The sequence below is a fragment of the Pteronotus mesoamericanus genome, unplaced genomic scaffold (genome assembly GCF_021234165.1).
Source record: "Pteronotus mesoamericanus isolate MK-2021 breed Mesoamerican mustached bat unplaced genomic scaffold, CSHL_Meso_final contig_347, whole genome shotgun sequence".
Lineage (NCBI taxonomy): Eukaryota > Metazoa > Chordata > Mammalia > Chiroptera > Mormoopidae > Pteronotus > Pteronotus mesoamericanus.
In genome coordinates this window covers 10653023-10680576 of record NW_026555137.1, presented here as the reverse complement: position 1 = coordinate 10680576, position 27554 = coordinate 10653023, and the positions used below count along the sequence as shown (strand labels likewise).

At 44.8% G+C, this 27554-nt stretch overlaps 1 protein-coding gene across 1 annotated transcript in view; it reads right to left on the bottom strand.

Annotated features, from left to right (window-relative positions):
- Nucleotides 1-27554, bottom strand: part of DNAH14 (dynein axonemal heavy chain 14) — a 142030-nt gene that overhangs the window by 38803 nt on the left and 75673 nt on the right. Inside the window, exons 44-59 of the mRNA XM_054576773.1 lie at nucleotides 26847-27005; nucleotides 25634-25769; nucleotides 24287-24348; nucleotides 23107-23288; nucleotides 21492-21620; nucleotides 19969-20106; nucleotides 18458-18625; nucleotides 17394-17564; nucleotides 14939-15106; nucleotides 14098-14190; nucleotides 12341-12538; nucleotides 9856-10017; nucleotides 7696-7887; nucleotides 6350-6531; nucleotides 2119-2227; nucleotides 1040-1165 (exon numbers count right to left, since the gene is read on the bottom strand). Coding sequence (XP_054432748.1) covers nucleotides 1040-1165; nucleotides 2119-2227; nucleotides 6350-6531; nucleotides 7696-7887; nucleotides 9856-10017; nucleotides 12341-12538; nucleotides 14098-14190; nucleotides 14939-15106; nucleotides 17394-17564; nucleotides 18458-18625; nucleotides 19969-20106; nucleotides 21492-21620; nucleotides 23107-23288; nucleotides 24287-24348; nucleotides 25634-25769; nucleotides 26847-27005 — 2375 coding nt within the window. The remainder of the gene's footprint in view (nucleotides 1-1039; nucleotides 1166-2118; nucleotides 2228-6349; nucleotides 6532-7695; nucleotides 7888-9855; nucleotides 10018-12340; nucleotides 12539-14097; nucleotides 14191-14938; nucleotides 15107-17393; nucleotides 17565-18457; nucleotides 18626-19968; nucleotides 20107-21491; nucleotides 21621-23106; nucleotides 23289-24286; nucleotides 24349-25633; nucleotides 25770-26846; nucleotides 27006-27554) is intronic.

Genomic DNA, 27554 nt, shown 5'->3' with positions numbered 1-27554 from the left:
ATGGGGTGTGTAAGGCAGTTAATTACTAAACATCGTGGTTACTTTTCTAGATCTTGTGATGTTTATATTAATTGCCAGCTTTTAAAATTTTGTATATGATTTGGTTTCTTTACTTATTCTAAACATTCACTTTCGTGTCTAGCTGGGAACTAGTAAGTGTGCATTCTTCTAAAAACATATGGCCTCAAAGCTGTATCAGCTTCAGGTCCTATAAAACCTGGATTTGCCACTGAAGCCAGATTAACCCGTACAGTACAGCAAAAACACACACACAAACAAAAAACCCATTCATTTTTCTATATCCATCTTCTTTTGGCCTAAAAAATGAAAAACTGAAAATTAAGCTATATTCGTATTTAATATATTGATTAATAGTAACCCCTCTCATACGGTTGGCCTAGCAGAGGCTGTGGGTGCCTCGCTGTGACACTCATGTGTGGAATTTATAAATAAATGATTATACACACAGTGGAGGTATAGGCTTGTGTGTATCTATATGTTAATCGATGGAGTTGCTTGATTAAAAACCTCTGCACAGGAAAGACAAACAAAACTCCACTCTCTGTCTCCTTTGCTCCACCTGACCGGCTCCTGCCGGGACTGACCAGGGAGGGTGGAGAGGAACCGGCCAGCTGGAAGAGAGACTTACTCAGTCACTAAGAGAAGGGTCACACACCAGGCGGACAGTCCCAGGAGCGGCTTCGTCTCCTGCGGGTCTCCCCGTGGAGGCCACATGGGTTTCTGGCGTGGCCTGACGGGTTTCTGCGCGCAGTGAACAGAAGGACAGGCCGATCTGCCTCCTCCCAGGACACAGGCCTCTGAGGGGCAAGGCCCTGAGTCTCTGAGCTCCCTGTTTTCGCTTACGGTGTCTTCCACGTGGGAGGTACTCAGTTAATACTTGCTGGGATAAATATTAAGAGCATCTGGAGTTGGAGCACTACATATTTAAGAGCAGTCAGCCTGACCTTTGAAATCTGGGGATTAGGGGATAACTTTGCAAATCTCCAGATGATTTTTATGGATTATATCTTAACTTTACCTGAGCATAATTTTCCACGATTCTTACTTCTTCTGCTACAATTTCTTCATCCTGTTTAACAAGCATCTGAACTTTCTCAACTACTTGTGAATCTTTCTGTAGTTTTTCCATTAAGGTTTCTTTTTCCTAATGAACCAAACAATTCTTAGCATGCATTTTAAGAGACATGATTTTCTTTTTTAAAAGAGAAGTTCAAACAGCTCATTCCATTGTTATAAAATGGATCAACATCAGCTTGAAATATATTTGTTTAAATAGACTGACAGGGATAATAAATATAAAAGCTAAAGGAGTTCATCACCACCAAACGAGTATTGTATGAAATGTTAAAGGGTCTTCTTTAAGAAGATCATCAAAAATATGAACAATAAAATAGCAATAAATACATATCTATCAACAATTGAATCTAAAAGACAAAATAAACAAACAGAACAGAAGCAGAATCATAGCTACAGAGATGTTCTGATGGTGGCCAGCCGGGAGGGGGCCAGGGTGTACCAAGAAGGTGCAGGGATTGAGAAGTACCTCCTGGCTCTTACAGCCAAGTCATGGGGGTGTAAGTGCAGCGTAGGGAGCAGCGGTCCAACAGCTATGTGTGGGGTCAGACGGGTGCAAGATGTATCGGATGCTCACCTACTAAGTTATGCAATGTCTACCACTGGAGTGTGCGCCTGAAACTATATAATAATGTATGCCAATCGTAATTTAAAATTAAAAAATAATTTAAAAAAAAGAGAAAATAATAATGAGTAATGATTTTCAGAATGCTTGGAAGCTTGCAAGTCACCACAGAACAGTCCAGATGGATTTAACTAATAGAATTTTTCTACGTGAGATTTTACGATTAGTTACAACACATCTATCATCACATTTGAATATTAAAATATAATGATGTCAATATTTTGTTGTTACTGCTTTCCTCATTTTACAGATAAGAGAATCGAGGCTCAGGTTACACAGCTGCACGGTAAGAAAGCAAGATTGGAACTCACATTTGTCCAGTACCAGAGCCTTTGCTTTCAAACACTGTTCTGTGTGAAACTGTAAAATCTTTCCAAGAGATTGCACATGAAATCTACCTTTGTCTTTTGCTCTATCTGAGGGCCAAGAACCAAGAGCTCCTCCTGCATGTCTGTGACCAGAGCGGTTGCTTCCAGGATCTTGGACAGACCCATGTAGAAACGATTCCTGGAGGGCGAAAAATATTAAGAGCTAGAATATATGACAAAATATTAGCAAAGCAAGCTCTACTGTGGTCATGATTGGAAGGCAACATGGTACAGATGTCAACTCTCCCCAAACTGATGGAGAGATTTAATGTAATTCCTATCAAAATCTCAGATTTTCTCTTTGTGGGTATAGTCAAGCTTATTCTAAAGTTAACATGGAAAGGCAAATGAACTGGGAAAATGAAAATAATTTTGAAAAAGAATCAAGTGGGTGGAATCACTCCGCCTGATTGCAAGGCTGATTATACAGTGACAGTTCTCAAGACTGTGTGGTTCTGGCAGAGGGGCAGACACACAGATCTATGGGACAGAGCAGAGGACCCAGAAATAGACCTGCACAAGTACTGTCAACTGATTTTGGACAAAGGTGCAAAGGTCGTAGAGGAAGAAGAGTTGTTTTAAAAAATGAACCTTGGCCTAAACCTCACAAATTGTACACACATCAACTCAAAATGTAGAAGATAGAACTATAATACTTTTAGAAAAAATATAGGAGGAAATCTTCAGGACCCAGGGCTGGGTGAGGAGCTCTCAGACATGACAAAGGAGCGCAACCCACGCAAGAAAAAGCGCCACAGTGAGCTTCATCAAAATCAGAGCCTTTTCTCGGTGAGAAACCCTGCAAAGAGGACGAAAGGCTAGGCTCCCAGCTGGAATCCAGGCCCGGTAACCCACACAGCTGTCGAATGGCATGCATTTAGAATACATAAATAACGCCCAAAAGTCAACAATGAAAATATTTGAACAATCCATTTGGAAAGCGTGCAAAAGATATAAAGAGACATTCAAATTAAAAGATAAAAAGAGACATTAAAATGAAAAGGATATATGGATGGTAAATAACCACACGAAAAGATGTTCAGTATCACTGGTCATCAGAAGAGTGCAAATTAAGATCACAATGCTATATAAATATGCACTTGTTAGAATATTTGAAATAAAAAATAGTAACAGCATCAAATGCTCGCAAGGATGCAGGGAATCTGGATCTCTCCTGCACCGGTGAGAATGTGAAATGGTATGGCCACTTTGAAGAGCAACTGGATATTTTCTTATAAAAACGAAACGTGCACTTCCCATGTGACCTAACAATCACACCCCTGGCTTTTACCCTAGAGAGCTGGATATTTACCCACACAAAAGCCTGTACACAAACGTTCACACCAGCTCTACTCATAATCACTCTAAAGTGGAAACAGCCCCAATTCCTTCAATGGATGGATATCAGACCAGCTATGGTGCATCCGTATCAGGGAATATGGCTTAGCAATAAAAAGCAGCAAACAGGTGATTCATGCAAGAGCTTGAATGGATTTCAAAGGCGGTAAACATACCCCCGAGGGAAGAAAGAAACGTGTGGGGATGGAGAACAGATTGGTGGCGGCAGGGAACTTGGTGCAGGCAGCGGCGGGGGGAGTAACGCTAAGGGGCAGCACAGAGAGGTTTTGTGGGATGGGGTCGTTCTGCGTCTTGTACCATCTTGAGACAGTACTATCATCTGCACTTGTAATATCTGTGAACCTATTTCAAAGTAAAAAAGATTTTTTTAAAAAAGCTGTAACATTGAAAATTTCCCACTTACCTATTCAGTAGAATAAAAATAAAAAATACAGTGTGTATGGAATAAATAAAAATAACCATTTCAAAATCAGAAGCCTATAAGCCTAGTAGGCAACAAAAATTTTAGTCCCAGCTCTACCAAGAATGGCAATAAACACTGTGGAGCATTTTTCAAAAACAGAAGATACGGTTCCTACCTCTTGGACGTTCAAAATCTAAAAGAACATTGTCACCTATGCCCTTTACATCGTCAATTACAAAGGTACTTTCAGTATTTTATTCTGTGAGTTCACTCTAGGTCAGGTCCTCAAAACTTCCCACCGGGCTTACTACAAGAACTTCCAAATCTTTGTTTTTATTCTTGTACCTCTCCAAATTTATTCCCCATTCTCATCTAATACCAGAGGTATCTTCCTGAAGTACAAGTCTGTTCAATGACTTATCTACTTAGACAGTTATTGTTTGTTGTGTGTTGTATACGTCAGACACTGTGCTTCGCCTTTAATCCGTAAACACGTCACCCCCAAGCAGCAGGCACGATTAAACATGCAGTGCGCCCGTAAAGGAACACGGGCCACCGAAGCTCCGCTCCCAGAGCAGCGCACCTTTGAGACGGGCGCTCTGGGCTTTGCATGTGGTAACTCCCCAGAAGGGTGGCTCCTGCTTACACAGAATGTTTAATTGGGAGGTTTGGGGTGGGGAAGAGGCAGGGGCTGGCTCTGAGAAAGCCAGGCCACAGCATCAAGCCTCCCCTTCTTCTCCCACACCAGCCCTGGGAAACGGGGCCCTGCATCTGCGAGTGGAGCTGGGGACCGGCGCCTGGCGCTCCTCCTACCACCCAGTGACACCTGACAGATACAAGCCGTGCTGGCTGTGGCCGATGGTGACCATGGCTCTAGGCGACAGCTTTTAAGGTAGACCTGGCATGGCCCCCACTTCAGGGGGTGGAGATGCTCTAGGATAATACATAGGGTATAAGGAAGACCCCACGGAGCCACCGAGGGGCGTGTCTGGGTGTGTCGTGTCGGGGAGGCCTGGGAAGCCCTGGGAAAAGGGTGGCGTGATTGTGACAGGGACTTGGAGTGGAGAGCAACGACCAGGGGGGAGGGAAGGGGACCCCGTAGGGACCCGGAGGTTAGAGGGGGAAGGAGGAGCCATTAACTTCTCTGCACGCTTCCCTCCCGCATCCGGCCGCGCCCGGACCGCTGCCACGGCCCTCATTTTAACCGCTGGCCGTCTGAATCGAAGGACTTTCCCAGCCTCCCCGGAGCTGCTAACTCCAGGACAGCCTTCACTTATAAAGCAGAGCGAGGTTAGCGTTCTGCCCCCGCGTGACTCCTTTTAGCTCCACGGTAGCCACAGACTCCACCACCTCCTCTAAATTTATCCGATGTTGAATCGGCCACTCCCCACCTGACCTAGTTTACAACATCATAAAACTAGCCCAACCCCACAGCAGCAAAGTGCTGCCGTGGAGGCCTCTGCTGCTTCCTATGAAAAGGCCAGGCCTCTGCTTCTCCCTGCCACACAAACGGGCCTCGACTCTCTGGCATCGGTGGCGACGGAAAGCTCACTGCCCGGGCTGCCTGCCGGCCTGCGGAGACAAAGGATGAGCAACTGCCGGCGCCTCTTGATGCACCGGGACTGGTGATACTTTTAACTGGCCCGGCTCCAGGCAGGAGCCCGAGTGTGGCTGGTCCTCCCAGTGCGGGTCCCAGCCACAGCCCCTCTTGGCCAATGCTGCCTAAGACAAAGGGAGTGGGTTGGGCCCCAGCCCCGCTCAGCACACTGGAGCAGGTGATCTGACAGGGTTCTTTCTTAGCTGGACACGCTACGGGTCAGGAGATGGCGTCATGCAGGAATGGCTGCACCATGGCAACCTTCCATGCCGCCGCCCAGGCCCTGCGGGCGTAGTTCACCTGCAACTGGTCCGCGTCCCCCAGGACACCCTGCGATCCGCTTGGAACATGAAGTGTGGATACTTGCAAGCATGTAAGGCCACGCGCCTCCTCATCTCCCCGGGGGCTCCTCTCAGATTGCTTCTCAGTGTCTCCTGGGGCCCGATTAGGCCCGAGACGTTCTACAACACCTCGTGCTTCCTCCCCCACCTTCCCAGGTACAGCTGCGGTGTCACGCAGGCTGCAGGGACAGGCGTGCCGCTGTCTGGGTTGCAGTCACCTGGCTTCTTTTCCTTGGGTGTAGTCCCAAGGGATAAGGGGCACGGGGAGTTGTCTATGTGAGTGATAAACTTCCTGAGTCTAACAAGGGCTCACTGCCCCTTTGCCGGCGGAATCTGTCAGCCCTGGAACGCCCACGGGGACAGGGCTACTGGCCTCCTGCAGGGCTTTCGCGGCTTCCGCGGCTTCCACCAACAGAAAGGCAGACTTGGCCTGTGTTGTGTTTGTTTTTACAAATAAAAACACCAATGTAAAAAAAAAAAAATATATATATATATGTGTGTGTGTGTGTGTGTGTGTGTGTGTGTGTGTGTGTGTATCCTGATTCAGTCTTGAAGTCTTACCTCTTTGTTTGCAGTTCCTTCTCTCGTGACCTCAAAATGTGTGCAAATGTATCCATGAATCGCAAGTAGCTTCGGGGAGTAATGTAATTATACCTTCCCGTTTTTTGGAAGTATTGTGTGTTCAAGTCGTTTATACTTTTGTGGATTTGGACACATGTTGGAGCAAGTTTTCCTTTTAAGTTCTGAAAAAATAATTTTTAAGAATTAAGAGAAAACAACCCAAATATATACATAAAAAAAGAGAAACTGGAACACTGTGAGTCATTTGAAATAGTGTACCGTTTTGGGGATGTGGGAAAAGACCCTGGATGAACGGGACCGAGAAAATATGCGTTTTAGCAGTGGGGGTGGCGTCAGAGCGAAAGCAGCAAAAGCGTGGCTGACGCCCCTGACGGCCAGGCTCCTCCCACCAGGCTGACCCCTCGTTTCCGCGGCAGCCACCATGGATGTACGGCACCCTTGTCAGCGGCCCATGTTTATGGTGCTTCCTTTATCTCCCATCTTTCTTTCTTAAAGTAGGTTATCAAATGCAGGATACTCACCTTCCCTGAGAAAAATAAAGCTGCAAAAATGTAAGCGCTCAAAGGATACACAGGTGAACAGAATGAGGGTAGAAAGAGGGCCCCCCTTGCTTAGCTGTGGAGAGAATGCTGACTTAGACACAACCTAGTCTTCACCACCCACCTCCAGCCCGAGTCCTGCCAGCCATCTGGTCACTTTCAAGCCAGCTGCATTTTCTTCCTGGCCCCACCTGTCCCTACCCTTCTTGGCCTTTGCTTACTAGTCCCTTTCGGGTCCCTCACTGAATTTCAGGCCTTTATGCATCCACAACTTCTCTCGTCAATACCCCATGGGATCTTCAGGTGAATCACTCTAGAAAAAATTCTTACTTGCGGCTCCTAAACTCTGAGATAATTCTGTGTGGCTTGCATTCTCCTATCTTTGCAATTTGCTGTTGCAGCCAAGCCAGAGAAATTTAGTGTAAACACACAGAAGGTTGTAGCATCCTTACCACGGGCTCAAGTACGCAAATGGAGGCTGTTTGCCTCCATGAAAACCTGCTGTTCACCGGTGGCGGGGGCTGGGGGACCAGAAGGTGATGAGATCTAGGCAGTGAGGAATCTGGGAATCTTTGAAATAAGGTCAATTGGGGGGCAAAAGAGGCAAGAGATTGATCAAGAGTCAAGATAAACACTTGACTTATTTCATAACTTTACCTAGAGCTGCCTATTTTTGTCACATGGGGTTCATATCTATTCAGTGACATGATACCATCAGAGTCTGTTAAGACATTGAAACCTTCTCTCGTATCAGTTTTGTTTGTCTTTTTAAGAAGTTATATTTACCTCTCTGTTCTCTAAATCCACCTTCTCGCTTAAGAAAGAGTCGGCTACAATGAGGAGGGCTTCCTCTGGCCACTTCTCATACCAGTCGATGGTACAGGAGCTGATCATGGCAGGGTATGTTCTACAATTCTGGCGGAGGTTAGACCCCGCAGGACTCATTATCATAAAAATATGCAAATTTTTATATATTCTCTGAAAAGGAATGCAAACATAAGTTGTGAAAATGTGGTCCATTGCTCTGAAAAAAATGCCCGTTTCAATTCTGTGCTTAAAGAGCAGACTGGAGGCTGGTCCGCTGCGCCCTGAGTGCGCTGCCACCCGTGTGTCCCTGCGCGGCTCCTCTGAGGAACGCAGCCTGGCCCGGCCGCCTGTGGCCCCACATCTCGGCAGGGCTGTGCAGGGGAGGCGCTGGACTCCAGGACGTCCCTTGTATAAGCCCGCTCTCATGCGGGGTTTTGTGCTAGAGTTCTGTGGGCGCGGTGGGGCGGGGGACACCTTGTATCAGATGGTGCTGCGTCTTTTTGCTCTTTCTCCTGGGTGGGTGCATTTAAGACACACCGCCACCCAAAGTGAGAAATGGTCAGGTGAATCAGGGCTGAAAGTCAGAGGGAGAAGCAGATCAATGTTCCTGTGGAGCACCGGGAGGTATTAACGAACTCCCACAGCTGACGGACTGCAGAGGAGGGTTAGATCTTGCACAGTTTGCAGGTCCGAGGCCAAGTGTCCCTTCCCCGAGCTGTGCCCGCATCCTTCCCCCCAGAAGGCCTGGCTGTGCTGCTGCTCTTCCTGGCTTTTTGGGAGGATGGGCCAGGGCACAGTTCCTTCCTCATTTCCAAATGTCGCTTTATAATAAAATCACATCACTGGAGTCAATGTCCGTTTTAGCTCAAAGAGTTCACCTTGTATGAAGTGATAGTGCCTTTGAGTATCCGGCACCGTATTTTGCCAAATAAGTGTGGTAGAGCTGAAGGAAGGTTAAAGTGTAAGATTCTCCCTCTTTTTGTCTTCAAAAACTTTATAAAAGCAAATTAAACTGCCCAATACAAATTTCATACTATACAGAAATGTTTAAATTAAAAATGAAAATACCTGTTTGCTTCACCCTTCCCCAACTCGTACTTGATGCCCAGTGTCAAGTTTGAAGTGTGCCTTCACCGGTTAGTGCGGTAAGACCCTTCAAATCACTTCACGTGATTAGAATTGATTTCTAACCAGAATTCTTGGTTTGTCTTTCATTTCTGGAGTGCCCCCTTCTCCACATTCCAAATCTGAACTTCCTTTGTTTTCTTTGCCGACACAATCTATTGGATGAACCAACTGGGTAACTCGCGTGCCCCAGGTCAGGACAGCTGCTACCCTTCTCCCCACTACGGCCTTTTAAAGTATAACTCAACCCAAGCGTCTGTTCCTAACAACACTGTTTCCTCTCAACGGTGGATTCCATTGCTGGAAATTTTTACGCCTTCTCCTTGGGCCAGACCACGAAGCATCTGTTGGGGGATGCGGGGTTGCCCAGCTCAGCTCTCAGATGACTCCATGAGAGGTGGAAACGGGCACCGGCAGCACAGGCTGACCGGTGTCGCCTCCCCAGTGGACCCTTCGGTTCGGGCAATCACATCCACCTGTGGGCTGCGCCACGGGTCAGTCACCACGCCGGGAGGACTCGGGAAGCCTCGGCCGCGGGGGCAGTTTGCGTCCCTCGTCAGACTGGCCCTGTCCCAGCCGCGCGGCCGGGAGTGCCTTCTCGACACCGCTGGCCTTCTCTGGCCCGTCTCTCCTGTGCCCATCGCCTGCTGGCCAGTTTTAGGGCTGTGGTTCAAAAGGACAAAAAAAAACCCCCCGTTTCTTGCCGGCCACCCATGAGAACCTCGCTGGCCGGGCAGGAGCCTCAGGGCTGGGAGCCTGCGGGTCGCGTCAGGCAGCGCCTACGGCTGGCGCTGTTTTTAAGCCCCCAGCAGGGAGGCTCTGCCCTTGGTTTATCTTTGGCCTGAGGTATCGTGTGCCTGTGTGCGGGGAGACAGTCACTATTTTAGCTTCAAAAACTCAGGTAAAGAGTGAAAGAAATTGCCCAAGTTGAAAATCATGTACATGGAATGATAAGCGCAGTCTGCTTTTAACTTAGCATTACAATTTGATAAAGCCAGTGCACAAGAAAGGTACCTTTTGGAAGAACGAAAGCAAAGCTTTCCTGCTATCAATATAATCAGTCTGTCCAGCAAGAGAGCGAATCCTTGGTGCAAAAGAGTCCAGCTCCTCATTTTCAAATATGCCAGGTATTTTTCCCAAACTGAGAATGCTGTTCAAATCCTCCAAAAATGCATCCTTGGGTGAAACATAAATTTAAACATACGTGAGTCAATTAGTGATGTATTCTACTCTAAACTCGCCAAGCAAGAGTGGTTAAGGAGCATTCAGGTTCTTTCTTTCTTTAAAAAATGAAACTTCTCAAACCCATCCAAAAAAAATTTTTTTTTCTGAGTCCAATCGGCTTCCTTCACGCACTCGGGGATTCGGACGCTGGAGAAACATGTGTTTGGCACCACGGTGCGTGGGCCTGTGTCAGGCCCCGGCTCGGGAGCTGCAGGGGGGTGGAGACGACAGGCCGCTGGCAGAGGACCTCGGTTTCTCTACTTCTGTGTCTGCACGCTGCACAAACCGGGGTTATTTTACTTTAACCAAGTTCACCTCTATAAAGGGTTCCAAGTCAAATGGAAAAAGGTGACAGAGCAGAAAGCGCAGTGAAAAATCTCCGCCAGAGGACTTGTAAAAAATATGAAGATTTTGGCTCAGAGAATAAACCCAAGCTTTCTTTAAAAAATAAAACTTAAAAACCCCTTCGCCTTCCTGGTGCCTCAGGGCGCCCTCAGGTACTCCCCGGCCCCTGGGGCTGCAGCCTGGAGGGGGACGGGGGTCTCCCTCCATAGAGGCCAGCGGGGGTGACGTGGGGCCGGCACTTGCCTGTCTCCCCCAGTCACCACGGAGGACCCCTAAAGCTCATTCAGCACACCGACTATTCCCCACGTGTCGAGAGTTTAACTCAGCTGCTCCGCGGTGTTGCTGCAACGCATCCATTCGGTTTGGCCAAGTGGCCCGCGGGCGCCTTAAACTGACACCAGCCCCTCACGCAAACGCTCACCCCCGACAGCAGCCTGCAGAGCCATGAACAAACCCATGTTCCTAATGTGACTCCCCCAACAGCCCTGTGATCAACAGTCTCCCTGCCTCCCAGGGCCTGTCCGCCTTGTGTGTCCCTCCGATAAGACCCCATGGGCCTTACCAGACCCCTGCTCTTTGGGGTTGAACTGGCCCATCTGACCCTAGCCCAGAGACCCCAAAGCAGAACACAGGGACCTGCACACAGGCACAAGCCCCAGGCCCCGCCGCTCTCTCCGCGCCTGCACCCTGCCCTCGCCTCCTCGCGGGGCCCTTGCCTGTGCCGCGTCCTCCCTCCAGGCCCCGCTGTGAGCCGTAAACGTCTGTTTCCACTTGTCTTGAGGTCTGTCGTTGAACTGCCACTCACCATCTGGCACCCTGTGCCCCACTTAACCCATGTTAATTTTACGAAGTTGTAACACCATTTTATGGATTCCCATAAAGAGCAATGGCGTGGCCAGAAGAAGCCTGGGGAGTGTGGAGAGGGGACCCAGGGACGGTGGGGTCCTGCCTAACAGGAGGGGTGGGGCCACATCCATCTTGGCTTTGGGCTGAGCGTGGTTTTCTAGAAAAGTACTTCCTAAAGGAGAACAATATGCTCCCGGCATGAGAGATAACACATCTTCTGAAATCCAGGAGGAAAGTGTACGGCAGAAAATGCAGCCTGACCCACAGAGCAGAGGTTAAATTTGGGAGGGGAAGGACAGTCAACCAGGAAAGCTGGACATGGCAGACTGCGGCAGATAGGACACAGCACTTGCATTTGCCCTCAAGATACGACATAAAAGGAAAACACAACTCTACAGAGAGGCCCCAAAACGAGATGCGCGTCTGAACAATACTAATAACTATGCTTGTCAGGATCACAGGTAACAGGCGATGCCTCTTAGAAATTTTGCCACAAAAATAGTAAACACAATCTAATTACGTTATGGCTGTGGAAGGGTATACCTTATGCAAAAGAACACATTTTCTGGAAGTTGGGTGATGACCATTTTGCGCTTGCTTATAAATAAAGTATATCCTGCAAGGAAAGTCCTCTCTTGATGGCGAAGCCAAGAAGGCGAAAGGAGAGGGACCGCAGCCACCGCTGGGCGAGGGCGCTGTGGTCAGGTGGCGGGCGCCAGGGACAGCAAGCTTTGTAAACAGGGATGACAGTACCCGTTCAGCTATGAGACTCCTCTGCTGGCTTCTGCTATTTCCTCTACTTCCACTCCTAACTGCGAAACAAACGCCTGCACTAGGTCCATTAAAACAGAAATTATAAAGACGCAGAAAATGCTTTTGCGTAACGCTTACGCAAAACTGTCGACATCATGATTGCAAATGTATAAACTCTATGGGCAATAATGGGTGAGAACAAGAATAATGAAAGGAATTGGCGCGGTAGGGTAACAGGACTATGGATCAATATTTTAGTTTCCAATATTAAATGGGCGGGCACTATTTAAATGTCAGACTTTAGCAAAGGAGAGAGACAAAAGGCACTTACCTGATCTAGGTTTAAATTAGCAACTATCAGAGCAGTGGGGTGCCCCTCTAGTCCTGTTTGAACAAACACCTTTTTAAAGTCTTCTTTGAACTCCATGTAGGCGTAGCTGTGCGACACTGGCATTTGGTATACTTTGTGGTCTGTCAGATGACAGGCCAGCATGGCACAGGTTTCTTTCCCACATCCGTCTATTCCAATCTTTGGAAGGAAAAAAAAAATCCAGCATGCGATTCTTGTGTGTGTTCTGGGAGTCTTTCATTGTCTACTTTCCCGGCTAGATGTGCTAGAGATTTAGACACTAAAAATACCTTAGACTATTTTTATAACTTTTTGGAGAGATATAGCAAACAAAGTATTCTATCAAAGTTTTATAAGGCCTCCCTACACATTGAGTGTTTTCATGTTTTCTGTTCCAAGTCTCTTGAAGTACATAACTTCACTGGGAAGAAACTTGGGGGAAAAAAGCATACAGAGGCTTATAACTGATTGTCAATATTTGATTCTTCATTTATAAGCCTTTAGACAGGCCTTTCCTATTTATTTTGAGCAGTCAACACTTAAGTGCTTTTGGTAGTGATGACAAAGTATTACCTTTTTAAATAGTTTTGCTGAGATATAATTTACAGACTACAGCTGTTTTAAGCGTGCAATTTGATGGCTCCTCTAAGGTTTATGTTTTATATTTTAATTTATCCATCTACTCCAGATTCATACTAATTTGATTGCAATAAAATATAGAAAGTTTGCTCTAATAGGGCCCCATTTCTTCCTTCCTCTTTCGTGCTAGTTATTATATATACTAAACCTTTGTTATAACCCTAACAGTTTTATAATTATTGTTCTATGCACCTGTTTCCTGAAGCAGGTAAGAGAAGATGCATGTGTGTGTGTCCCTTCACCTCACTGTCTGGCCTGTGACAGGCAGGCAGAACACCACCCTGGCCACTCCACCCCCAATGACATGGCCACATCATGACCCTTCGATGGCAAAAGAGACTTTGTCAATGTGATTAGGGGCCTTGAAATGGGAGATGATTTTGTATTATCTGCTTGGGCTCAGTTTCCTCAAAAGCAGGGAAACTTTCCCGTACGGGGTGAGAAAGGCAGACGGACAGGCAGGCAGTGTGTGCTGACTGACGCCGGGTCAGGGACACGCGACCTACGTGGCTTGGAAGGTGTGCAAAGGGGGTGATGAGCAGTGGATGGGCACAGCCCCTAACACCTGGAAAGGCTAAGGAAAGAGACACAAACAGTAGCTTAAAAGAAATAACTCGTAAGTTACGTGGGTCACAGCATGGGCTGAATATGTTGGATTTCATGTAGCCTTCTGAAAGCTTTTCTCTAAGCGAGGTATTGGGGGATTTTCCAAGAATTTAACGCCTATCTGTTTTCATGAAAAGTAGAACTGCACAAAGGCTCCTGTTTCTAAATCCGCACGCAAGCCCGCGCCCTGCGTTGGAGTCAGGCTCCAGCGGCAGGGGCAGTGCGCCAGAGTGCGGGGGGTGCGGGGGGCGGTGCCAGAGCCAGCCCCCCTCTTCACGCCAAACACCTAAAAACAAAGAGCGTCTGTGTGGGCTGATACGTTTCTTATGCACGCTCTTGAGAGGACAAAAGTCCTGTCCTACAGCTCCATGACTTTGACCTTTCAAAAATGGAAAGTCTCGACCAACAAAATTTCTGTAAGCAAAGTAGATGTATTCGATACCTTTACTTTTTATTTTACGAACTTAAAACATTTGAAAAATTGAAATTCTTACCAGTAACATGTGACTCCCTGGCTGCCGAAGGACGCGGGCAGCTCTGGCGATGTGTTCTATGGCCTCCTTGAAGAACACCGTGGAGTGGGAAAGCTGGCAGAAGACGTGGGACAGAGGCCGATTACAGGCACGGAAGAGGGTCCGCGATGGTTTTACGCACGGGGCCCCGGAGTGAGAACCGCCGTTCCGGGCACCTAGACCCAGGACACCAGCTCACGTTTATGGAAAACAGCTTTGCACACTGAGGGCTGTCCCTCTGCCAACAGCCCGGCGAGCAAGGCGGTGGGGCGGGGTGGGGGGGTGGGGGGGGGGGTCATGGGCTGACGGGCAGAGAAGAACGAGAACAGTAGCATCCGGCCGCCATTCCACGGCTGTGGCTTGGGGCAGAACGCGGGGCGGGGGAAGGGTCTGAGGAGGTGGCATCTGTCATTTTGGTGGCGCCCCTTTCTGACACATCTCTGCCCACACAGTGGGAAAGATGTAGAGGGGGCTCATCCACTTCGCTGCTGCTTGTTGCTACTCTGCACCGGGGGGCTACGCCCTCCCTTGCATTTCTTAATTCCACGAACTAGTCATTCAACTCCCTCCAGCCTCAGCTGTGCGCTAAGTATCTAAAATTTTACCCTATTAAATGAGACAAAATGAGATGCAATAGCATAAAACTGTATTTCTAATGGTCCTCTTTAAAATATGAGGGCATGCTTTTTTTCCTGAACTCCCTCTTTTACACACACACACACACACCTCTTAAAGATATTTGATTTTATATACATATATGTGTGCACATATGAATTATATGTATACATGTATATAGTATTTCTCATGTTTTATATGTTTTTACCTCCAAAGACGTTGGACTCAACTTCATTTGGAATTCATTAAGTACCTTCGCAAGTTTATCATAGTCATTGGTATTCTGATAGATCTTTTTTCTATGAGACTTGTTTATATCCAAGAAGTCCACAAATATAGTGGAGTCATTCATCAGTGATTCTGGGGTCCATTGAATCTAATGTAAGATAAGAATTTAATAGTATCTGTTAATAGCACAATTCTACTTATTAAAGTTAGTGCAATGTACTTGTGCTAGGAAAGCTCCGGTATAACAGATCTAGACCTCAGGGTTTCTTAACCTGTTTTGTGCCATGGACACCTTTTGGTGGTGAAGGGTGTGGACTCCTCAGAGAATATTTTAAAATGCATAGAGCAAAATACACAGGTTACAAAGGCAACAAAATACATCTGAATACAGTTTTATCTAAGGGCTCTTTGAGGGTCCTTGGGTCCCATGTTAAGAACCCCTGTTGTGGAAATAACATTTTGAGGTCTGACCAACAATCTGAAAATAAAACCAAAACACTTCCCTTGATTGCTAATTACCACCACAGACCTGCAAGCTCGCACTCTTGCTTTCCTGGTCCATTTGGAGAATTTGCCTCTTTCATGCCAAGGTCATGGGCTACCTGCTCTTTGAAGCCTGACTGTTTCCCTCCCCGCTAAACCCAGGTAGAGAAAATTAGCTTCTCCTCCTTGGTTGCACCGCTGTGGCATGCGCCCAGGTCTGTCGCAGCGCTCGCAGAAACGCAGCACACCTGCCGGGCGGTGAGGTGTGTGGAGGCAGGGCCTGCCCGGGGTCCATGCCGGTGTCTAGGTACATCCATATTGTCGCGAATGGCAAGATTTGTTTCTTATTTCTGTGTAATATCCCGTTGCATGTGTGTATCACACCTCCCTTACCCACTCATCTCTTGATGGGCACCTCAGGCTGCTTCCATATCTCGGCTACTGTAAATAATGCTGCACCGAACACAGGAGTGCATGTGTCTTTCCAAATTCATGTTTTTGTTTTCTGTGGGTAAACAGCCAGGAGTGGAGCTGCTGGGTCGCATGGTCTGTCTCTTTAGTTTTTGAGGAATCCCCGCACTGTCTTCCACAGGAGCCGCACCAGCCCGCAAGCGCACCAACAACGCACAGGGTTCTCTTTTCTCCACGTCCTCACCAACACGTTACTGCTGATTTTTTTATAATAGCCATTCTGACAGGTGTGAGGTGCTATCTCATTGCGGTTTCGATTTGCATTTCCCTGATGATTAGTGATGTTGAGCATCTTTTCATATAACTGTTGGCCATCTGTATGTCTTCCTTGGAGAAATGTCTTTTCACGTCCCTGCCCATTTCTTGGTCAAATGTTTGGTCAAATGATTGTGGTTTTTTGTTTTTTTTTTGTTACTGAGTTCTATGCATTTCTTATATGCTTTGGATATCAACCCCTTATCAGCTTTTAACATTTGAGAATATATTCTCCCTTCCAGTAGGTTGTGTTTTTATTTTGTTGAAGGTTTCCTACATGGCATCATGCGCCCTGATCTCAAACTATACTACAAAACTATAATGATCAAAACAGCATGGAAGTGGCACAAAAACAGACACATAGATCAATGGAACAGAATAGAGAGCCCAGCAATAAACCTAACTTATATGGCCAACTAATCTATGACAAAGGAGGTAAAAATATACACTGGAGTAATGACAGTGTCTTTATTTCAATTACTCTCTTACACAATATATAAGAATAAACTAAATTGGGTTAAAGACTTAAATATGAGGCCTGAAACCATAAAACTCCTAGAAACAAACATAGGAAGTAAACTATCTGACATCAGTCTGAGTAATACCATCTTATATATGTCCCTTTGAGCAAAGGAAACAAAAGCAGAAATAAACAAATGGGACTACATCAAACTAAAAAGCTTGTGCAAAGCAAAGGAAGCCTTCAGCGAAACAGTTACAACCCTTTAACGGTGAATGAGCTTACTGAAACACTTTCTTTTGTGACCTGGACTAAGAGGCAATGTGGACACTGAAGTTCAAGGGCTGGAGAGAAATGAGGACCTTGTAGAGGTGCCCAGAGCGTATATATTTCTGCTGGTCCTAGAGAAAAATGGGCAGTTTGAGGTTCCACAGAGGCCAAACACATGAGCAAAGGCATCAAGAGCTTTTCATTTCTATCATAGCGAATCTAGAGACATCATCAAATGAAAAATGGAATTTATATGATAGAAATGTCTGCATATGTTAATAAAACAGTACTTTTGCCCAAGGCACCATTTAAAATAATTTTGAAAATACAGTCAAACCAAGGAACATGTATAAAGGACCCGTGGACAAAGTGGGGAAGGATTGAGGGTGGGAGGTGGGGGTGGGTGGGGCAGGGGAGAGTGGTGGCGGGAAAATGGAGACAGATGTATTTGAGCAATAAAAAAAATAGGCATTAAAAAAATAAAATATAAATTTACCTGAAAATAATTCTCAAGTTCCTTTGAAAGCAACCGATAGAAAAGCAATTTTTCAGTGTGCTCAATTAAGCGATCGTGAAGCACTCGGGCGGCTTCATGAACAAAGAACAGAGCGGCCATCTCTTTGGAGTTAATAACGGCCTTGTCAGCCTGCAGCCATCCCAGGAGGAGCTATTAGGGATTGAGAAATAACATTTTTTTTAAACATTAGCAGGAACTATGGGAGTAAAGCCTCAGTTTTTTGTAGGTTTATGTTTCTATACAGATAGACGTGGTAATCCAAGGTAGGAATTGACGATTTCTGCACGTGATAATCTGGATTTTGTGATGATGGGGCAAGTTCTACGTCAGCAAGAACGGGCCTGGCATCGCTGTTAGAGGGGAGCGGTTTCAGGACCCCCCGCCAGGCCCAGGGCAAGAGGCCCTGCGGGGCGGCTGGCGCGGAGGCAGGGGCTGGTGGGGACACCAAGGTGCTTCTTGAGGTCATATCCCAGACTCTTCATCTGGATTTTGAAAACCCTTACAAACCACGTCACACACTCCATGTGCTATTTTGGGCTAAAGTGCCCTGGCGAGGAGAGAAAGATCAAATTCGAAAGTTGTTTATCGTCATACTTTAATTCTGAAATTCCACATTGGATCAAAGCTGATGGCTAAACCCGCCCTGGGCGCCACATTCCCCGGATGAAAGAGGGGGCCTGGTTCCACTTCGAGCGTCTTCACGCGGTGCAGACAGGCTTTTGTTTTCTAAGAGTTTCACCAAAATCTGCACTGTAACCTTGTCACTTCTTTCCCCGCTGAGGCTCCCGGCTAATATTCTAATGGTCTCAAGTGGTTTGATCATTGATTTCTCTGCATGGAATTGTTTTAAGGATTCTTTTTAACTGGCTCATGGCATAAGCTGCTAATAAATAACAAAACCAATCAATGTGAATTTCCTTTGTTGCCCCTTTTAACAACCTAATATTGACAGTGTCCGTAAGGAAAATAGAGTCAATTCAGTAAAATAACATTTCCTCATCTTCAATATTAAAATAAGCTACAGAATGAATTTTAAAACAAACCTTAAACACATCTCGAAGATTAAACATGTAGTGACATTTCGTGGGCGTTGGTAACATACTCTGACACATGTGACAGTACATGGCTAGACAACAAGATATTATTTGATCCTTACTTTTCTGAACATCAGCTGTGAAATTATGGATGGAGAAATACATTCCCAAATGAGCCTTTAAAAAGAAATTTAATAATTTGGTTTGCCAAAAATGTTAAGCACAGACTATTTCTAACTAAATCCTACTAAAAAAGCACATGTGTGTACTACGATGGAAGGTTAATTTTATTTAAAGTGTTAGTAACTAGAGTCCACTTTAAACAAATGGAAGACCAGTAAAAAAAACATTCTAGATATTACAGACTGGGGAACATTCCAAGTGGTCCAGTTTGTTGAACGATCTAGAGGCATGTGTTTGTTCTCTGGTGACAATTTATGCCCCACTGGTGTGTATACCAGGTGAGCTGGAAATTCTTCCATATTCCTGCTCCCTGGCAGATGTTACTAAAAGAAATATAAAATGATAGAACTATTATTTCACTTTGGATTGGTATATGTATATATACTTTTTTACAGCAGGCTTTTTGAGGTATTGATTATTGATCGCCTGTTACTAAGTGCTTTGGGAAAAAATGGACTTTAAAAATTACTGTGTTTTGTTGTGTACAATGCGCACCCACATTTTTGTGCACATTATACACAAGATTATTATACCCATTACTATATACCCATGGTATGTAATCATTATATCCATGTAAAATGTGTATCCTTATTTTTCCCTCAAAAATTTGGGAAAAAGGTGCACATTATACATGGCAAAATACGGTAACCTTGAAATTTTATATTAGAAAGCAGAAAAGCAAATGATCAGTTTTGAAACATTTAGGGCCAAAGATATGGTGATAGAAGATGATTTGACTTTGGGTGGTGGGCGCGCAGTGCCAGGGACAGATCACGTGTCATGGAATTGCACACCTGAAACCTCCTGAAACCTGTATGACCATATGAACCAATGTCACCCTAATACATTTAAAAACAAGTGAATAAAAAAGAATTTAATAATCCTGCATAAGGTATATTTATCTAATCAAACTAGATTTCAACTTAAGCCATTTTTCTGATAAGATATTCAGAATTTTTTCTCATTACTTTTTATTCTGTAAGAAAAATGAACAGAATCCATCAATACTAGCAAAAATCGGGCGTGCTTGCGGACAGATTCCTGCGCTCCACCCCAGGCCCGCTGAATCAGGATCTCTGAGAATAAACTCTTGGGATCTACATTTTAAACATTCATTAGGCGTGCACTAATGTGTTTCTCACACACACTAAACTATATTTTGGATATTTAGAGACAAGTTATAACAATGGGCCAGAAAAATACGAGGGAGAAATAAAATTCATCCCCTTAAGGTAATTTTTGTTCAATGTTAGTGGTTTTAAGTTCTCACATTTTTCACACAGAGTATGGAATTTGCTTTTTTTTCTTTTCAGTGGAAAATGAGCTGTATGCGCTACCTGGAAAATGGTGTGCAGGGCGCTCTGCGGAGGGTGCGGCAGCACGAGAAGCGAGAAGTGTTTGAGGAGGCGTGGGCTCACATCCCGGCTGCCGGCCGAGGGGACGCAAGCCGCCACGAGGGAGAGATCTTGAACGCTCTGCGGAAAGGGTGAAAACGAAGCAGAGCTAAACGTATCTGTAGGATGTGAAATGTGTTTCCATTTCCCCTAAATGGGCAAAGGATGTAAAATGTTTAAGCAAAAAGATGGAGCTTGTTATTCACTGCAAAACAAAGATTATGATGGTCATAGAGATCTACCTTCTTAGAAGTAACTCCCTCCCCCAAAAGGTAATTTCAAGACGTGGTACTTCCAAGGAAGCTTTCTAACTGTCATCAGGAAACAGCCCATTTTACAGAAGCAACCACTGGAAAATAAGCACTTAGCTCCTGGGGCTGCTGTCCTAAGCGGGAGTCAGGGGGAGCCCCGGGAGCGGTCTCCCCGGAAGCCAGGACTGGTGTGGGACGTGGAGATGCTCCACCACCGAGTGACAGCCGCGGGACACCCCACACCATCCCCGCGCAGCAGAACTGGGTGCGGTCCCGCCGACCGTGCAGTCTCCCCACCACGCGGTGCTTTTCACAGCTTGGCCCCTGCCCACGCCCGCGCCTGCGGCCACAGGGTCCCACGGAAAGCCTGCCTCGCTGTGCTCTCGCCGGTTCGAGGAACCTCTGCAGGCCGGGCGTCCCAGGCCAGCCTCGCTTCCTCTTTTTTCCTAGTCCCCTGACTCTCCCTGGGTGGGCAGCGTCTCGATTCGTCAGCCTCGGGCCTCTGCCTGGGACACAGGCTGGGCGGTGCCTGAGTGGACACCACCCACCAGCCAGTGTGGGCCACCTGGTTTCCCCCGCCCAGGCTTGCCCAAGACGGGGAACTACTTGGCGATGCAGCCACGTAATTCTACAGAAGAGGAACGGAGGCCTGGAACGCTAAAATGATACAGTCCGTTCGGGACCACAGGGCTCGTGTTTCCAGAGGAGGAACCAAATCAGGAGAACAGTGTATTTATTTAAAAAAAAAAAAAAAATTCAAGCCACTCTAACGTGGCTCAGTGTAACAAAAATAATTGCACAGAAATTCCTCCTTGGGATTTTTTCTTGACTAGGCAATACTTCGAAAACCCCTTGATCTGTGTTCTCAAGAACAGAAAGATGAGAGTAGTCTTACCTAGGGATTAGCTTTTCTCAGATGCGTTCACTGCTGAGGCACTGAAAAATCTGATGAACTATTAATGTGCTTAACAATAATGATAATTATTTGCCTTGGAAACTAAACCTGTAGGACATACTTGCAATTTTTACTGTGATTCAATCCGACTAAAAGCAGAATTTCTATGAACTCAGGGACTATGCTCACCTGCAAGATGTATTTTGCATAATTTTTTTGCTCTACTTGTCTATTTCACTAGATTTTCTAAATTTCTCACTTAATCCACTCAACATTGTTATATTTTATTGTTAAATAACAATATGAAACATGAACTTTACCTTCCATGCAATTTTTTTCGTATTGTAAAATCCTCCCAAATCCAGTAATTGTCTGATTAATTCCAGGGGTGGCTGCACTCCATACTTGTCTGTCTCAGGCATATTCAGATCATCAATGAAAATTACAATCTTAAGGAAGACAAAAAGTTTTTTAAAAAACCCTAACCAGTACTGCCTTTCTTTAAATTATGAATTAGGAATATTATGCTATGGTATAAAAGCAAAATTGTGTGTAACAACCACCGTTTCCTATTAGAAAGCAGCAGACAAAATTCTACTTTGATGAGATTTTAGAAAATAAGTTTTCAAAATAGCAGAAACTCTTTTCATTCTCTACAGACCTACAATAATAATAGAGTATTTGATGCTGGATAAAGTAATCTAATCATGGTCATTACAAAGGAACAAATGTGATTATTATTCACTCAACCTTTACTTACTGAGCGCCTACTGTCTTAGGTACGGAGGAACTCCCTTCATGTGTACCTGGTTTAGCAATAAGGCTTGTCATGCGGAACTAGGCTTCTTACAATTCTGCTGCAGATGCTGTTGTCACAAACCACCAGCAGGAAATCCAGACACATCTCCAGTTTTTAAACCTGTGCTACTTTCCACTTTTGAAAATATGATGCACTGGAGTGTGCGGAATACCGGTATAATCTCTGTGCACACTAGCTCCCTTAGATTGTATTTATTTTTGTAAAACAAGTAAAAACTTAAAAAAATACAAATAGTTTATTTTGAATTACCTACTTACCTAATCTGCAACTGTCAATATCATTTTTAGACACTCCATTTCCCGTTTTGTATCACAAACTGGATGTTTACAGACAAAACTTCTCTTCCCTGCATTTTTTCCTTTGAGTGATTTGGTTGAGCAATTACTACCCTTTTCAAAGTTCCTAACATGTACCCAGCTAGTCAAAGACCCACCAAATTTATCCAAACCTTCAGTTAAAATCAAGGAAACCTGAAGCAAACCCTAAGAGCTTTTGAAATAGACACGAACGTCGCTCAGGACCCCGTGCAGTGTTATCAGCACCTCCTGCAAGTCTCTTGCCTCTGAGCTTCTGTTATGGGCCTGCACTGGAATCGCTGACTATAAATTTCACTGAGACAGAGGCGTGGCTCAGCAATGGGACTGTTAATATTGTGCCTGGCAGACAGAGTTGAGTAGGGAACGTGTGGCCCCTCTCGAGAGAGGAGTCGTCGTCCAGATTGCAGCAAGGCTGTTCTCTCGGTACCTCTCCCTGCGGCTGTGGGTTCCATCCGTTTCTCTTTCTCTTACATTCCCAAGCCATGGTCACAAGAAGAAAGTGTGGTAACAACATATGCTAATGAAACAATTGGCATCTAAATCACTTTCCGGTTTTCTAATCTGCTTTTATTTAATTCAGATTCCAGTAGCTTCTTTTGGCCTTAGGAATACTGAATCAGTGTAATTCATCATGTTGGAAAATGAGTTATATTGATTTGAGAGCCAAAATTTCCATTTAAAGTGCATTTAAATATTCAAGCGTATGCTACACATGTTTTTCTGTTCATTAGTATTAATTAAAATGTCATGTGATCACGTTAGTACAAGCAGGCTAATCAAGTCTGGGAGGCATTTTACCCGGTGGTTTTTTGGGGCTCCAATTGTGTCTATAGTTCTCCTTCTTAACTTCTTAAGAATCATCTCCTTGGTTTTGGCAGCTGTCATTTTGATGTTAAAATTTATTTTAGAGACTATAATTCCTTTATTATTATTTTTAAATGAACTTTCACCAGCTGTTTCCAGATTTTTAATAATCTTATCTATAAAGTCAAACATGGAATGAAAAACAAATTTAGAACACTTTCAAAATATTTTTGTTTTATTCTAAGTATTAAAAAGTATGAAAATTACATAATGTACTATATTGTTGTCATTTAAAAGACATTACTCTGAGAACAAATCTGGGAAAGAAGGAATACCGGCTTTGAAATGTTGCCAAATATTTCCTTACTTTGACATGGAAAACGGTGTTTCTTTGCAATCATAGCCAATGCCAACAGTATGAAAGCTCAGAGAATCCTCTATTAACTTATGTACAATACACACATATAACTTCCAATGCTTTAAAAATATTTAGGTTTGCAATATACTATTTTTTAAGTGAAACTGCACGTAAAAGATCTAAAAGCAGCATTTGGTGTATCCACCAAAGGCATCGAAATTCGGACACACTCTGAGCGAGGGCCACCAGAAGGGCTGCTTGGGATGGTGCTATAGCAAAAGGAAAAGCGAAAAAAAACCCCAAAAGACCCTTCCAGCGGGAGTCTTGAGCCCAGGCTGCTTTCCCTTCTACAGCTACCTCTGGGCCATGCCGTCTTTTCCCCTTCGCAAGTAGAGCTGCTGCTCCCCAACGACTAAGTCGGAATTTCCAAGGATGAAATTCTTGAAGCTCCATGTGTGTGCCTACTGCACAGTCTGATTCGAGAACTATGCAATCGTTACTTCCCTAGTGCATTACTTCTCAAAGCGTCACAGAACGGAACAGACAGAGGCTGCCTGAGGTTCTGTCTAGCCTTCGTCCGGGGTCCGCTGATAAACCCAAGGAGCTGGCCGCCTTCAGAAAAGCAGTTACAACACTCGGCGGGGGAGCCACCCTGGCTTTTGAGTAGGGCAGACCAGCTTGAGAGGGTCGTGGATATTTTTGGGGACGTTTGATTTTGAACTATCAACTGAAATTTTCATTCTGAGATTTCGGACAGTATGGAATGACTTGCATATCCCTGAGAGAGGAAGGTTTTGAAACTACTATAATTCATACCTGGATTTCCGGTTGTTGTCTTATGAGTTTCAGAAAGCAAGATGCTGATATTCTGTCTCAGGCTATTGGAAGAGAACATGTTAAGGATTCAGAATTAGCTTATTTACCTTAGCAGCCATATAAACAAAACGAAACGAAAGTATCAGGGCGTGGTTGATTTTACTTCCATCTCCTACAAGGAAACACATTTTTCTTCCTCTTCACATTTTTACCGAAAACTTAGTGTTACTATTGGACCTGATAGCCACATTTAACAAAATATGGGCTCACTCTAACAAACACACTGGGCAAACTCCTAGGATGCCACACTACTGGTTATTTTGCCTCGTGGCCCACTCACCAAAAGCCCGTTTGCCTTTCTTTTGGTCTTGTCTTCAGCTGTTTTTTCCTCCATAAGTTACCTTTCTTTATCGTTAAAACCCACTGCAGTTTAAATATTGAACAGACAGTAAAAAATTTGTTTTTTTCAGACTCCATTAACTGTGATTATCATAATTTAGATAAGGAATGATTCTTATTGTACTCAATGTTTAAAAATATAATTTCTCTGAAATTTAAGGCCTTATTAAAGTGTGGGAGGATTCTAGTCCAAAATAGCTGGCGGGAGAGGAGGGCGACGGTGTCGTGGGCTAATGGTGACGCTGAATAAAGAGGCGGGGAAGGACGCAGGACGTGTCCTGGAGGGAGAGCAGGCCCGACGAAGAGACGACCGGCTGCCAGCCTGCCAGCCGGGGCAAGCGCGGGGCGCGGGCCGCGGGCCCGAGGAGTCCAACGGCTGCAGGAAGGGATGGACGCGGGCGCCTCCGCGGTTCCCTCCCTTACTCCCTTCAAACAGCAGCAGGCTTCTCTAATAGCTTAACAGAATCAGAGCTCACTTTCAAAACCTGCACTTTTTATGTGCATAATTTAGACTTCTCTTTCATTCTTTTTTTTTTTTTTTCCTTCAGGAAGAGACACAGAAGGACGGATACACAGCTTTTTATATATTTATATACTTGCTAAGAAGGAAATAGGTTTTTAGTGCCACAATACCAATTATATGCAACACTTTATTTGTCTGTTTACCCACATGTTCCCAGGAAGGAAAATAGTTATATCTGCACTTTGTAAGGTAAAAATAATCAAAATTTAAATTTAGTAATATTTAAAGTAAATATAAGAATTTCTCACTTAAAGGAATTAATCTGGTTGTTAATACTTTGGAAAAGTGAAGATTTTCTTCTTAACGCCTCTTTGAATATTTCTGCATTTTTATACAACAGGTTTGCTTTTAAAAACAAGGCAGAGTTAGATACTAAAGCAAACATTTTTTAACCAGGCAAATCAAATTTAGAGTTTAATGTATACTACCTTGATTTTTTAATTTCATTATATAGGAGGACTTCTCCTAAAAGTGACCCATATTTGACATCGAATCCTCCTGAGTTCTCTAATTTTGCAAGCACTTGATTGACGATAGTGGTCTTCCCAACACCTAAGTCTCCTTACAGGGCCAAAAAAAAAAAAAGAAAAAAAAAGATACATTAGATTAGATTTATATACAAGAAAACGAACAAATGTTAACATATTAAACTGAACCAACAACATTTTCCTTCATGTGCAAATTGCATGAAAAGTCTGGTTTTGCTCTTCTTTTTTTTTAAAAAAAAAATTGTGGTTAAGTGTGGGTAAACCAAGCAGTTAATTTAAAAACCTCTTCAACTATTTATGTAATTTACATCTCTTACAGAAGAATGTACTAGGAGTTAACCATGATTTTTATAGAACGTTCATTTAAGCCTACCACAAAAAGTCTTGCTTATAGCACAGAACAACTACATGAAATTAAGTTCCCTGAAAATTTTTTACTGACACAATCTGGGGCGAGGGCCAGGGGGAGATGGAATAGAACCCTTATTGCAGCAGAACAGGAAGTCATGACTTTACAATTCACCCAATAAATGTGAAGTAAAAGAGCATCCTTAGTCCACACCCGGGGCTCTCCGAGCCTCCCAACCTCATCCTGCCCCAACGCTCGCTTTGAGTGAAGACCCAGGAGAGCGAGGCTCCCCACTGCGGCGAGAGGCCGCCCGCCTTCATGCCCGAAAAGGTACCTGAATGGGCTGAAATATATGTTAAGGGGTAGGAGCTGTGCTGAATTATCCCTTTGAAAAAGGTTAGCAGTGGCTTGAGGAAGGATGTGTTTTGTTTTTTTTTTTTTAAAAAAGAGGCAATTTATTAGTATTTTTTCTTTGCATGCAGTTTTGTCTGCCAGCCTGATTAAACCAGTCGATGTTACCACCGCCAGGGGCCCTCTGAGGGCCTCGCCCGCCGGCCACGGAGGCCGCGCGCGTGGTAACCCCTGTGCTACGGGGACGCGGCGTGAAGCAATGAAAAGACGGAGGAGACTTCTGATGGCCGGCACCGCTAAGCGTGTGGGGGGTGCTCTCCTGCGCTGCTGGTAGGAATGCACAAAGCTTTTCAGGGCATGTTTTTGAGACTTATAAAAGAAATGGTTAGATCACAATTACTAAGACTCTTCCTAAATTCCGAAATTCCCCTCCCTTAAATACTTGAACACCTGTGAGAAGCACGGGGTAGGAGCTCTTTAGGAGGAGGCTGATGAGGAAGGAGAGGCAGGTCGTGTCTCTGGTAGCGGTATAGTTGATGCTCTCTCCATACTCTGTCACTTTCAAGAGGTTTTCACCGGATTCCTGAGGACCAGCTAGTATTGACGTTCCTGAGGTGAAATTGTAAAAGAAGCTTCAAAAATCCATAAATAAATGTTAACTTCACCCTTTCCGTAGGCACTAAATACTTTACAGACAGGTAAGTACATTATAAAGCAATTCAAACATATACCAAATGAACCAAAGTTGTTGCAGGTGCCCGAGGACCTTTGCTGACCTCAGAAACTGTCCCTTTCACTCACACCCTGAGCTGGTGAACTCACCCCGCAGTCCTAAGTCTGCCCTGCGCAAGCTCCCTGGCCTTCCTACCCCTCACCTACTAATCTGCCCTCATACGCAGTGCAAGCATCTCCTCCTCCTCCCCTCCAGTAAAAACGAAGAGGGTAGCTCTCCTGCCAAAGGCTCATGCAATCCTTTTTTAAAAAACTTCACTTGTTTGATAACCCTTCTCCCCACCATTATCTGCCTTTCTTTGTATTGGAATTTTCCACTGTACAAACACACACGTGCTAGCACCTTCAATCTTATATTTGCAAGAAATCTACATGAAGCTTGATCATTAAGTGCCTGCCTCAAACTCCGATGAACCCCTCAAAGTT